The sequence below is a fragment of the Colius striatus genome, chromosome W (genome assembly GCF_028858725.1).
Source record: "Colius striatus isolate bColStr4 chromosome W, bColStr4.1.hap1, whole genome shotgun sequence".
NCBI classification, from domain to species: Eukaryota; Metazoa; Chordata; class Aves; order Coliiformes; family Coliidae; genus Colius; species Colius striatus.
The window spans coordinates 8725726-8738924 of record NC_084789.1 but is presented as its reverse complement, the minus strand read 5'-3'; the positions used below and the strand labels follow the sequence as shown (position 1 = coordinate 8738924).

At 62.7% G+C, this 13199-nt stretch overlaps 3 protein-coding genes across 6 annotated transcripts; 2 read left to right on the top strand and 1 right to left on the bottom strand.

Annotated features, from left to right (window-relative positions):
* Positions 1-160: 160 nt before the first annotated feature.
* Positions 161-3225, top strand: LOC133628601 (ankyrin repeat and SOCS box protein 16-like). The gene is given in 6 exon segments (XM_062016986.1): positions 161-164; positions 1192-1488; positions 1533-1828; positions 2137-2260; positions 2263-2468; positions 2470-3225. Coding segments are annotated over 6 exon segments (1683 nt in total).
* A 723-nt stretch (positions 3226-3948) lies between these two features.
* LOC133628600 (transmembrane and ubiquitin-like domain-containing protein 2) lies at positions 3949-5648 on the top strand. The gene is given in 4 exon segments (XM_062016985.1): positions 3949-4272; positions 4274-4309; positions 4355-4636; positions 5003-5648. Coding segments are annotated over 4 exon segments (951 nt in total). The 5' UTR covers positions 3949-4129; the 3' UTR covers positions 5493-5648.
* A 1143-nt stretch (positions 5649-6791) lies between these two features.
* On the bottom strand, positions 6792-12793 carry LOC104555361 (ataxin-7-like protein 3). 4 transcript variants are annotated; one of them, XM_062016945.1, is made up of 13 exons: positions 12596-12793; positions 11321-11380; positions 11088-11220; positions 10395-10566; positions 9816-9913; positions 9508-9530; positions 9361-9406; positions 9211-9242; positions 9036-9104; positions 8629-8672; positions 8411-8482; positions 7992-8125; positions 6792-7678 (listed from the first exon to the last, which is right to left on the bottom strand). In XM_062016945.1, exons 2-13 carry the CDS (start codon positions 11369-11371, stop codon positions 7530-7532), a joined length of 1023 nt encoding a protein of 340 aa, XP_061872929.1. In that variant the 5' UTR covers positions 11372-11380; positions 12596-12793; the 3' UTR covers positions 6792-7529. The 4 variants fall into 4 exon arrangements, with proteins under 4 accessions (XP_061872929.1, XP_061872925.1, XP_061872927.1 ...); XM_062016941.1 differs by having other exon boundaries at positions 11321-11447; positions 12596-12687; XM_062016943.1 differs by having other exon boundaries at positions 11321-11377; positions 12596-12673.
* Positions 12794-13199: the final 406 nt, after the last annotated feature.

Sequence of the window (13199 nt, the reverse complement as noted above, 5' to 3'; positions counted from 1 at the left end):
CTCACCCTGCAAGGCTCCACTGAGTGGCCCTGCCTCTGGGGACTGGGGCCAATGGAGGCCGGGCAGCCACAGCACAGAGCAGGCTCCTGGGGGCATCTCCCTGCACTGGCAGAGCCCTGGGCCTGAGCAAGAAGAGCCAGTGGGAGCTGATGGCTGTGATATGGGTGAGTTGAGCCCACTCTGTGTGGGGAGGAAAACAGGTCCTGGGGTTGGGCAGTGTCTCCTCTCCCTTGTAATGCCAAAGGGACATCTTGTCCCACCACATCCCCAGTATGTGGAGTCAATTCTTCCTCTAGACATTTGTAAGAGTAGCACATTTTGTTCTGCCTGTGCAGATGACCTGGATGGGCTCCTGGGAGAGCTGCCTGAGGATTTCTTCTCTGTGCCGACCCAAACTGACTGCTGCTGACCTCGGGGAGCTGTGGCACAGCCATGGGGCTGGGGACACATTCCTGCTGCCATGACCCAGGCTGAGCTGTGGCCTGCTAAGGATGCACCAGCCACTCACCTGCTCCTTTGTGTGTCTGTTGTGTTTGTTCTGGAGCCAAGAGGTGTGTGTGGGGGGGGACACCCAGGGAGTCCCAGGGGTACACTGTCTCAGTGTCTGTTTCTGCTCTTCAGGACAGAATGGCCCCTCTTGGTTTCATACCTATATTAAAGGGCTGTTTTGTCCCTGCCTCACTCTGTTTGTGTGTCACTATTTCCTCTGCCACTGGGGCCAGTGGTGCCCCTCTCCTCTCTCTGCTCATCTGCAGCATTCCAAACCCTTCCTCTCTGGGGGTTCCCTGCTCTCCCTCTCCTCCCCAGGGGGTGAGGTGCTGGATCCCAGCCCCATGGGACTGTCCTCCATCTCACACTCACCAACAGGTTAACATCTGTGGTAGCCTCACACCAATGTGATTCTGTTTACCACATTAGGGAAGTTATTTATAGGGTGGTCTGGCTTGGGCTCTTGATTCAGCATTTAGTGTGGGGCATAGCCCTATTTATAACCCCTATAAGGTGCAGGAGGCAGCTTGCTCTTCCCCCAGACTCTCCCTGCCATCCTGAGCCACCTAGGGACCAGGAAACCACCTCCTTCAGCTCCTCAGCCCTGCAGTCGCTGCAGCTCCAATGGGAGCTGTTGGAGCAACAGGAATGCTGGTGAGCCCTGTCTCGGGAAAGGGCCACATGCTGGTTGCTGCCCCCTAGCCCCCCACCCCCTGCTCGGGCCCCAGTACTGCTGGGACCCTGCTGTCCCTGTACACTGGGACCCCCTGCGCATCAAGAGCATCTTTAAGGATGAGACCACCACGAACCTGATCATGGAGCCGATCACTGAGGAGCTGGTGTGGTCACCTGAGCGGGGAGGGGGGGGGGGGCAGGTGTCCTCACTGCAAAATAAAGGGGGGGAAAGGGGCAGCAAGGTCAAGAACAATGGAGGAGGAGGGCTGGCTGCTCTAATTCGGGGGTGTGGCTGGGACGGGGAGGACGCCTGGGGAATCGGGGGTGTGTGTTCCGGTGAGTGAGCCGGCTTCCCCATTCTCCGCCAGGGTTGTGGGTGCTGAGTTCCTGCCAGCAGCAGACGTCAGCTTCGTGCATCGCGGCCGGCCGGGACTACAGCGCCTGGCACCTGCTGCTGCGGGGCGCGGAGGTGAACGCGGTAGTGGGCGGCCGTGCCTCGATGCACGACAGCGTGGCCGCGCCCCGCGCCGATTACGCCTGCCTGGTCCTGGCCTTCGGCGCCGACCCCAACCTGCCGAGTGCCGACGGCGCGGCCCCGCTGCACCGCGCGCGACAGCCTCCGGTGCACGCAACAGAGAGAACCCCACCTCGTCTGCAGGGCCAGGTCGGGTCACGCCTACAGTCCATCATCCCCATTTGCAGGCCCCTCGCCGAGCCCCCCCCCTCATCTGCATAACAACCCCCAACCCCCTCCTCCGAAGCGCCTCCCCTGCCCTGGCCCCATCCCCGGACAGCCTCATCTTCATGCGAAGCACCGCCCCCACCAAAGCCCGCCCGCCACCCGCGGCCCCGCTCCGGGACCCGCCCGTTCCCGCCCCTCCAGGCTCCTTCCCGCGGCCCCACGTTTGGATCCCCGACTGCAGCACTCCCAGGGGGTGGTCCCGGGGGGCGGGCCCAGCGGGTGGGTGACAGGGGTCTTTGGGGGGGTTCTCAGCCCCGTCTCACCCACATTCTCCGCCAGGTGTGGAGCTGCTGCTGGCGCACGGGGCACGGGTGAACCTGGGGACGCGAGACCGGCAGCTGACGGCGCTACATGTGGCGGCATGGTGGCCTACGTGGAGCTGTACCTGGAGCACGGTGCTGACCCAGCGCGCCGCAGCCGCCAAGGCAAGATCTCCCTCAAAGCCACCTGTGCCGCCGCCGAGCACCCCAAGGACGCTGAGCGCTACTACCAGGTGGCTAAGCAGTTGCTGGCAGTGGGGTCCGACTCCAGGGCCGCCAGCCGCAAGGACCTCATGCTGCTGCAATAACGCCTGTAACGGACAGGCGTGGTTACTGCTGCACCACGGGGCTGATGCCACTGTCTCCAACTGCGCTGGCTATACCCCCATGGACTGTGCTCTCCACGCTGTCGAGGAGTACCAGCATCAGCATCCTGAGGAAACCATCGCCCTCCTCAACCACGGCGCTGGCCCAGTTCACCGTGGGCAATCGGGGGTGGAGGGTGACAGGGGTACTGTAATAGTGACCCCTGCCTCGGTGACAGAGCTCTGTCAACAGATGCTCAAGTTCTGCTGCCGGCACCCGCTGGTACTGGAGCTACATCTACGACTGCATTCCCCCTGTCGAGAGCTGGGTGGAGGCCATGCCTCCAGGGATGTGGGAGGTAAGGGGGTGCAGCATGCTCTGGCCTGTTCCCCCACCCCAGCGTGCTCACCCCTGTGTCTGTCCCCTCCCTCTCCAGGAACACCAGGATTTCTATGCCTTGGCGGTGCACATGGTGGGCACCATCCAGCTGCCCCTCGAGGGGCCCATCTCCTGAGGGTGGCCCCCATGGCCCGCCTCCCCCCGGATAGGAGTGACAAGGGGAGGCCGGCAGCTCCATGTCACCCCGTGGCTTCCTCTTCGCCTGCGTCATGTCCCTCCCCAAGCACCTCGATGCGAATAAAAGACCTGGCAGAGGTGGCTCTCGATGTGGCTCCCTCCCGCGAGGCCTGGCAGGAGCCGCGGACACCGCACGGGGCAGGAGGGGAGGGCACAGCCTGTCACGGGGGAAGGTGAGGGGCCGCGGCGCCTCGCGAGGCACCGGCCGTGGGCCCCGCCGTCGCCCCGCCCCTCCACACGAGGCTCCACCCAGGCTAGGGGCGTGTCGCGCGTGCTCCGCCCCTGCGTGCTTTGAACCCGTGGCTCTCGCTCCCCTCGCTTTCCTCCCCCCGAGGCGGCAGCAGCACCATGGCGTGGCACTTCTGGCGCGCGGGTGGCGGCGGAACGTGGTGAGTTCTACACCCGTGACTTCGGCAGCCACACACACCTCATCCCCCGGCAGAGAACCCCCCGCGGGCCTGACAGCCACACACCCGGCCCCTGCCTTCCCTGGGCCTCTCCGCGCAGCACCGGGCCTATCAGAGTCCCCCTTCCCCGGGAGCGGCCCCGCCGCTCGAGTTAGCGAGGCCGTCTCCCACCGCTCCGCGCCGTCCTGTCGCTGCTCGGCCCAGCCGCCGCCGCCCCTCGCCCGCCTTCAGAGGGGTTGAACTCACCGGACTGTGCCCGCTGGTGGCCGCCGCTCCCCTCCCTGCCAGGCACGGGTCTGGTGTTCGGGAGTGGCATGACCCTGTCTGGGCACCGAGGGTCCTCGGGAGCCCACCACGGAGGGTTCTCCGTGGCGAGGTCAGTGCGGCCCCGTGGAGTGCCCGGCACCTTCCTGGCCGGGCCGGTTCCAGCTCGAGCTGTATTCACAGGTGCTGTGTTGGAAGCACCAGCATTGCCCTCCTCCCAGCGGGAACAGGGCCATTGCTCCTGAGCCATAAGTTTTGCCTCCTGGAAGAAGCTTTGCTATTGCAGAGGTGTTGCTGCCTTCCCTCCCCGCACCATCAGGGAGGCACAGGGTCTTCCTGGGGAAGTTGAGCCAGAAAGCAAGCTACTGGGCTGGATGGGGGAGTCCTGACTCCTCCAACCGGCTCCAAAGATGGAGCTCCCCACTGACACCTTCATCCAAGGGGTGGGGGATGAGGTGACAGTGGTGGCTGGTATAGTGATGCTGGTCCTGGTGCGGCTGTCCACTTATGTTGCTGACAGCAGCAACCAGCTTTTGGGAACAATTGTGACAACAGGATGCAGCTATTATCTGGCTTGGCCACGTGGAGCGGTTTGTGGGGACAGCAGGGACAGATTAAGTACCAGAGCCCCCCAGGGTCCCTGAAAACCCAGAAGAGAAAACAGAAGAGGAAGGTGGAGCAGTGTCAGGGCCAGTAGCAGAGCAGGGGGCTGGCAGCAGCCCCCCTGACCCTGGCCTAGAGCAGCTGCTGGTCATCCAGAGATTGCCTAAAAGGACCACAGCTGCTGAGCCCAGTGCCCCAGGTAGCCAGAGGGAGCCACCTGCCCTGATGGGGAGTGATTTGTACTCTGGCATCATCAAGATCTGGCTCAAATTCCTCAATGACATGGAGGAGGACACTGTGGGGGGCCTCAAGAGGTAAGTCCTGAGAGAGGTGGACACAAGGGAGCACCGGTTACCTCATTGCAATCCCCCCTCCCTCCCTATGGTTCTTGTACAACAGCCCCCTCCCCACCATTCTGCTGGAGAACAGAGGAGGGTTTCCATCCATTTTTGCTGTGCTTCTCCCCCTGTGCTTTGCTGAGGGATCCCTCCAAAAATAATTAAGTGCCAGTTTAAAAATGGCAAGGTTAAAAGAAGGGACAGCATCTGGTGGCCACTGCTCCCCTGAGCTGGGACGTCCATCACCTTTACCCTGTGGTCTTCCTCCCAGCACCCAGGTGACTTTATCTGCATCCAGGAGTGCCAGCTCTTCTATCTCTGACCTCTTCCCTCCTCCCACAGCAAGTATTTCCTGGGCCAGGAGAGCCAGATAAAGTTCATATACCGTGGGCACCTGCTGCAGGACCAGCAGCAGATGCTGCGTTCGCTACACATCACAGACAACTGCGTCATCCACTACCACCGCTCCCAGAGTGCCACCAACACCCCCACCTCCCTGCCCAGTGCTGCCACTGCCACACCAGGTGCCAGGGGCCTCCCCCTGGGTGCAGGGAACCTCATAGTCCCCACCGTCATGGTGGTGCTGGCAGTTGTCTGGCATTTCTGGTCCCCCCCATCCCCCAGGGACCAGCAGTGCTCAGGTGGTGCTTTTCTCCACTGTGGCATTATGGTGACTGCAGCTGGTGCAGCATGGAGCTTGGCCCACCCTTCCCAATCTTGCTGCTGGACTTTGCCCCCCCCCAGAAGGGGCTGTGCTCCCCCCAGATACTGTCTTCCTCCTCCTCCCCCTAATCCCAAGCACAGATCAGGGGAAAGATCTCAGCCTGAGTGAACATGTTGAAGGTACCCAGGGCTCCGCACTGGGCTGCTGCTTCCTCCCACAGACTTTTTAAAGGAAATATAAGATGTAACATCAGCCCTCCCCTTGCTTCTGGGAAGCATTCATTAAAAAACAGGCAGCCCCAAGAGCAGAGTCTGGTAAACTGTGGCTGCAGCTGGGCTGGAGGAGGGTATGATGGCCCTGCTCCATTAAACACAGGCAGCCACATGCCAGGGATACCAATTCAAGATGCAGGTTTATTTACAGGGGCAGCCACAACCCACTGCTGGGACACACAGACCTGCCCCAGGCTCAGGGCCCCCGGGCAGGATGGAGCTCAGGAGGGCCCTGGGCACCCACAAGCTTGGCCAGGGGGCTCACCCTGTGAGGGTGAGGACATGGACTGGCGGTCCCCAGGCTCTTTATGGCCCTTGAACCCCAAATTGCAGTACCTCTCCTGCAATGGGAGGGGCTTAGGCTGTCCCAGGCAGTGGGAGAGGGCCCTGTTTCTGGGTGCCTGGATGCTCCTCCTCGGGCCCCAGAGCAGAGGCCAGCTTGGCCTGCTCCAGCATCCAGGCCCAGACCCAAAGCCGTGCCAGGAGCTACTGCCAACTGAAATGGAGAGGAAGCCTGGGGATCTGCAGGCAGCAAGGCTCTCCCCCAGCAGCTTTGGCTGCTCAGGGCTCTGGGGGAGCCCCCTGGGTCCTGCTACAGCACTAGTCTTTAGCAGCAGTTTTAAAACAATAGCGAATCCAGAGTCAAGAGCACCATAAATTTGCAAGACCCACTGAAAGTAGCCCCCCACCCCGGTATGGGGAAGTGGAACAGAAGCAGCCCCTGCCCCCCCCCCAGGGACATACAGCCAAACTCAAGGTGTCAGCTGGTGGGTGAACAAGAGTGGGGACTGAGCTAACCCTGTTCCCACACAGCCCCTGTGATGAACACAGCTGGGGAGGGGTAGGAGCTAGGGAAGGGTCTGGATCCAGGCAGAGGGACCTATCCTTCCTCACTGCACAGGAGAGTGCTGCACAACCTCCCCCCTGCCCCCAGCCTGGAGCCAGGGCCCCAGACACATGGGGACTGGGACATTAAGCTGCCCTGGGACCACTAGCCTGGGGATGAGGCCAGTGCTGGGGGGAAGGGTGGAAACAGCATACCACACTCTGCCTCAAGTCCAGGTTGTGGCCCTCAGGTTTGCTCTGGGGCCCATGGGCTGTCCCCTGGCAGGTCAAGGTCCTCCCCTCCCTCCAGAGGCCAGTTCAGAGCTAGAAAGGCTCCCCCCCCCTCCCCGAGCTGCCCCAGCTGTCCCCCTCAAACACAAAGGATGCGGCAGAACCCCCCGCCTCCCAGGGCTTGGGCAGGTTCTGTACAAGCAAGGCTGGGCCCCCAACACCCCCCAGCAGCTGAATCCAGCCGCTTACAGCAGAGTATGGGGGAGGTGTGGAGTCCCTACTTGTCTCCATCAAGCATGAAAAAGCCCCCTGCAAGCACACCACCCCCTGATCCTGAGCCAGCCCAACCCATGAGTGCTGGCCTGCAGCAGGGAGGGGGGAGCAGCCACAGGCTGGGAGCAGCCACAGGCTGGGGGCTGCCCCCAAACCACAGGAATCTGCACCCCCATCACCCATGTGCCTCCCCCCACCCCCCTGGGGTAAAGGGTGCTCTGGAGGAATGAGCCTAGGAGGAGGCACAGCGGGTTTCTGGGTGGGTGGTGGGAAGGGGGGTTGTGCCCCCATCTCTGAGCGAGACACTCCCCTCAGAGCCCTGATGGGAGCCCCCATGTACAAAAACTATGTCACAGAATAAATAGAGGCACCAGACTGGGGGAAGAGGGACACAACTGAGGGCTCCCAAATCCAGCCCCGTTGCCACCCCACCCCCCAATCCCTGTGGCAATGGCCGAGTCCTCCTCTGCCCCAGGCACCCACTTTGTGTCCAAATGTCAGTGCTGTCCCAGTCGAAGGGGGGGGGGTGCGGGGGAGAGGGGCTGCCCCAGCCTGTGTCCATCTGTCTGTCCATCTCCCCCCTCCTCCATCAGCTCTGCTGTGCTCAGCTGATGTCATCATAGATGCTGGGGGTGTGGGGCGCAGGGGGTTTGGGCTTCTTCTTCTTGCTGGAACTCAGCCCTGAGGTCCCGCTCACCAGCCCCAGGTGGGGCTTCTTCTTCTTGGTCTTGCGGGATTCAGAGTTGTTTGTACCTGAAGGGGAGAGAAAGGGAGGAGATGAGGACATGGGGGAGGAGATGGGCCATCAGGAACCCCCACAAAACAGAGAGGATCTCCCTGTCACCAATTCATAGCCAGGAAAGTGTCCCCAAAATACTCCCTCCACTCCAGGAAGGTGAATAATGATGTCCCAGCAGAAGCTCCAGGGACGCTTCAGGCTGGCTTGGGGTAGCTGTGGTCAGTCTGTGTCCCCTCTTGTGCTTTGGGGACATCAGGAGGACTCAGTTTTGCCCCCACAGAGGGGTCTATGTTGCAGGATTTGCTTCCCCCGCCCCCAAACACTCACTGGCTTTTGAGGAGGCCGAGTCAGAGGGCGAGATGTCAGAGGAGCCGTCCCACTGCAGCCGGCTCATGAGGGCCTGGCTCTCAGCTACCTCAAAGCTGTCATTCTCCACGCTGCTCTCTGCCTCGGGTAGGGACCTGAGCAAAGGCGTTATGGGGGTCCCCAGCCCCTGAGAAAGGGCAGGATGGAGCCCGTGGTGCTGCACCCCTCAACGTGAGAGGCTGCCAGGGGCTCCATCCATCTCCCCAGGACCCTCCCACCTTGCACATGCCAATCCTGGCCCTCCAAGCCTCCCTGGAGATGTCCCTGTGCCCACCCCCACCTGACCACTCCATGCAACCCCCCCAGTCCCTGTTCTCGGGGGGCAGAGCCTGGTTTGCCCCTGCCCCGTGCCAGGTGTGTGGTGGCATGTGCTGACTCACGCGGAGGGCCCCAGGAGGTACACGCGCACCGACCGCCGCTGCTCATCCGTGTGCTGCGGGCACCGCAGGGACCTGCCAGTGAGACACCGCGCACACTCAGGCCTCTGGCTGCCCCCTCCACAGCTCCCACAGGGATCCAGGCATGTTGAGGACTCCCCTCCTATCCCAAAGCCCCCCAGCTTCCTGCTTGGTGTAGGGTAAAGCCAGGATTCACTCACCTGGTGCACATCTTCTTGGTGTGCTCAGAGATGACCCCACATTGCTGAGGAGAGAAGGGATGGGTGAGGGAGTGGACGAGCAGCCACGTGATCACCAGCCTGCAGTGTGGTCCCGTGACCCTCAACTCCCCAGGCGCTGTCCTGTCACCCCAGACCAGCTCCACACTCACAGGCCACCATGTCCCCCAGGATTGGGACTTCATGCCCTGTAGGGTGCAGAGCTTGTCCCAGGGAAGAGGCATCTCCCTGCCACTGGGTTCAGATCACGCGTGTCCTCATTCCCTGGGTCAGAGCTGAGCCAGGAGAGACCCTGGCAGCGCACCAGTGCCCGTGTGCCCCATCTGCCCAGGTCAGGGCTGCGCTGTGCCCACTGGTGCCTCCCCAGCCCCGTGGCCCCAGACACGCACCGTGGTGAGCAGCGTCTGCAGATCCTCGGGGCCCAGTGTTTCGTAGCTGATCCCTGCTGAGTTGCTGTACTGTGGGGGGCAGAGAGCCGAGTTGGGGCTGGCAGGGGGCAGGGGACACCTAGGGGGGTGAGGGACAGGGCCCAGGCCCCCTGGCCTCATCTCGCACCAGGCTCACCTTGAAGGGGTCGGGGTTCCCGCTGATCTCACCTGGAAGACAGGAGGGATAAGGAAGATCCCTGCCTGTGACCTGGCCCCCATGTGACCTCCGGGGCCACCAGCCGCTCCACTGTCACCAGTCCTCACCTCACCCCCCCCAGCCACTCACCATTTTTGTGTTTCAGGGACTTGGACCTGCGGGGCGAGTTGGGGTTCTGCAAGGAGACCAGAGCTGTTGGGAGATGCAAGGTGCCCCCACCATGTCCCCCACACCCTCTCCGCCCTGGGTCCTCCCACCTCTCCAGCAGCCCCTCACCTTGTCTGATTTCCTCTTCTTTGCTACAGGGAGAGACAGAAAAGGGAGAAGTTTTACCTTTTCTGATGGATTTAGCCCCAACTGCTACAGCAGTCACTACCAGCCCCCACTCTGCTCTGCTGCCAGGAGACTCCCCTGCCCAGGCATGGACTGGGGCAGTCAGGCACCCCAGGACTTGGTTGTTCTCACCCTGCCACCCCCTCCACACATGCTCAGGACTGCGGTTCAAGGGCCATGGGGCAGCCAGGATGTGTCCCTGACCCCTTACACAGGGGCTGGGGGCCTGTGGCACCCTGTGTCCCCCCCACCTTTCTTCTCAGAGCCATAGGACCAGTCATTGTCATTGATGTCATCGTTGTCCTCCTGGTCGCTCTCTGACTTGTTCATGTTGTTGCTGCTCGCGATCCTGCACAGGGAGGGAAGGAAGGTCAGGGACCCACAGCTGGGATCCATCATGCACCCTCCCTGGCACCCCAGGACTTGTCCCATACCCCACCAGCTCTGCCATGCCCAGCCCAGATCCAAGGCAGGGGTTCCCAGCAGCCACCAAAGGAAGGGGGGACAGAGGATCCAGGATTCCCAGCTTGTTTTTCCAGAAATGAAGCAGTGGGTTGGGGCAAGAGGAGCTGGAGGTGGGACTCCAAGGCTGGGGCACATGGATACACCCCCCACAATGAAAAACAAGGAGTGAGGAGAGGCCAGATGTCCAGTTTCCATCCCAGGCTCATCAGCACTGAGATGGGGGTACCCAAATCCTCCACACCCCCCAATGAGAAGAGACACAGCCCCACAGCCTCAGTTTCCCCTCGTGCCCCCATTTCCCTATGCAGGGGGGACCACAGGAACCTCCAGCCCTGCGCTTTGGGGGTGAAGGGGGCCATGCCCACCTCCGGTTGGCAATGCGGCTGCTGTTGCGGCCCATGCCCAGGCACTTCTCCAGGTGGGGGGCGAAGCGGGAGGCAGCAATGCTGCGGCTGCAGTTGGGGCACACGCACTCCTTGTTCTTCCACTGGTTATAGACCTGCCCGAAGATGTCCACGCCAGGCTGATCCACGATCTCTGTGGGAGGCATATGCATCAGTCCCCCCATCCCAAGACCTCCCTCTGATGCTGACCATGCCATGTCCCTCAGCTCCGGTGCTTTTCTTGGGGGGGGGGAAACCTTGGGCTGCTAGTCCCCTTCCATATCTGTGGGGACCTGAAACCAGTAACAGGGAAGCTGGATGGATTTACCCTCCCACCCCCGACCCAGCCATGCTTCTCCAGGGCAGACCATCGCACCCCAAGGAAACATTTCTGGGGTTCTTTACCCCAAGGCTTTACAAAATGGCTCCTCTGAGATGGGGCATTCATGTCCCAGCAGCGCTGACAGTGCCAGGGGGTGCCTGGGCCACCATGTGTCTAACCCTCCTCAGCACTGCTTGTGCTCAAATCCCCACAAGTAGGGACAAGCAGTGGTCCGTGTCCCCCTCACAGCCTCTTCGTGGCCTTTCCCAGCAGCATAGGTAGCAGGATGCTCACTGTGTCATCATCGTCCCCTCCCCCATCCACCAGGGAGGACATAGCAGCAGGATGCTCACCAAAGTCTTTCATGCTGTCTGGGTCTGTGTCATCCAGGAAGAAGTAGCCACACTTGACTGCCCGGTGGACTTCAAAGCAGAGGCCCAGACAGGCATCTTCCACCAGATCTGTGTAGATCTCATGCGAAACAGCCTAGGGGAAGGGAGGGGCAAAAGGAGAGATGAGGAGGAAGGTGTGGGCCAGGGAGGTGGGGGCCAGGGGAGGGGGCAGCCATCCCTGGGGTGCTGCTCACCTCTAGTTTGCTGTTATCCAGGCCAGATAAAGACATTTCCTCCATTTTCATTTGCAACTGCTTGCAGAGAAGTCACGAGGAATGCTCATAGCACAGGACACACACACACGGGGGGGGGGGGGGCTTGCTGTGAGTGGGTGGAGGGGAGGCAGGGCACACACTGGCATCTCACTCCTGGCCAGCAGACACCCCCCCCCCCACCCAGCCAAAGCCCCCACTTTGTGCCCTGGGCAATGGGAAGCTCCCAAGACCTCTGGGGTGCCTTCCAAGTCCCAAGAGGCAGAGTCCTGGGTTAAAGCCCTCAGGAATGGCATGGGGAGTGGGGGGGCATGGAGGTCCACCAGCTTAGCATCAACTTCCCTGTATGATAGGTCAAGGGGAGACAGGGAAGGGTCCTGCATTTGGATCAGCTGCTTGGCTGCCCTCAGGCCAGCCTGGGACATGCCCAAACATCATCAAAGCCTCAGTTCCCCCAGGTGCACACTCACACTCCCAGCACTGCCTCCACATTGCAGGTGGGCTCAGGGGACTCGAAGTGTCCCCTAAAGCCACCCCTCCGCAGAGGGGCAGGGGTTTTTGCTGCATCACCCTCCCTTGAAGCTGATGGAGAAGTAGAGGGAGAGGACAGGGCAGGGACAACCATGCCCTCCTCCCACCTCGCAGAAAGGGCACCCAGACTCCCCTCTCCAACAGCAGGTATAAACGGGGGACCCAAACTCACTCCAAGACACTCCCACCAGCACCGCTCTGCTGCCAGCAACCACAAACGGCGGGTACTGACCGGTAGCTCCATGCCCCGGTTGCCATGGCATGGGGGTTCTGACCACAGAGACTGGATGGCGAGGTCCCCGCGCCCGCCTCCCCCCACCCCCCCCGACAACATCGGCTGGCAGCAGCTCGGACCTGCGCCGTCGCGCCCGCACTCCACGGGACCCTCCGGGACCCCCCCATATGCCTCCCCCGGGGTGAGAGGAGCCGAACAAAAGGGATGCGGAGTCCCAGCTGCAGATAAGGGGGGGAGCTGCACCCTGCCAGCCCCCCACGGGACGATGCCTGCGGGAGGGGGGACATGGCTGAAAAGGAGGGGAGCTAGAGAGCGAGGGGCGGGAAAAAAGGGCCAAAGCAGGGCGGGGCGGGGGGGTCCGAGGTCCTCCGGGGCAACAGGGCGGGGTCACCGGGCCGCCCTCCGGTGCTGCAGGGCCCCACAGTGGGGCGGGGCCCCAGGAGCAGGAGCTCTGGACTGGGCAGGCCGAGAGGGGCGGGTCGGTCACTCACCAGCGCAGAAGGCCCGTCGGAGGCGGGCCGGGGTCGGGTTAGCACCCTCCGCGGCTCCGCCGTGGGTCCTGGCGGCGGCTCGCCATACTCTGCGGAGGGGGAGGGGGAGGGGCCGGGGCCGGGGCGGTGCGCGGGCTGACCGGACCAGGCCTGGCGCTCCCTCCGCCCGGCGGCGGCCCGTGGCGGAGGGGGAGAGGGGCGGGGCGCCGCACCCGGCACGCGCACGGCCCGCCCCCGCGCCCGCTGCCAATGGGGAGGCGCCGTGCGGAGCGCGGCCAATGGGGAGCGGCCGTCGCGGGGACCGACACCTGGTCGAGAGGCGCGAGACCGAGGGGAAGCCCGGGCGGGGCGGGGCCACACGAGGAGGGGGGACCTGGGGCACGATCCCCCGGGTGCTTCCGCGGGGACCTCACGGACTCCCAGTCCCTATAGACTCCCAGCCCCGCGGATTCTCCCCTCCCTGAAGATCTATCTCCTTATCCCCATGGATCCCCCCTGTCCTTTTAGACCCCTCCCAACGACCCCCAGGGACACTCCCACACACATAATGACGCTAACGGAGCCCCCTAATCCTCGCCCCTACAGCCTACCCTCTTCCCCTTAG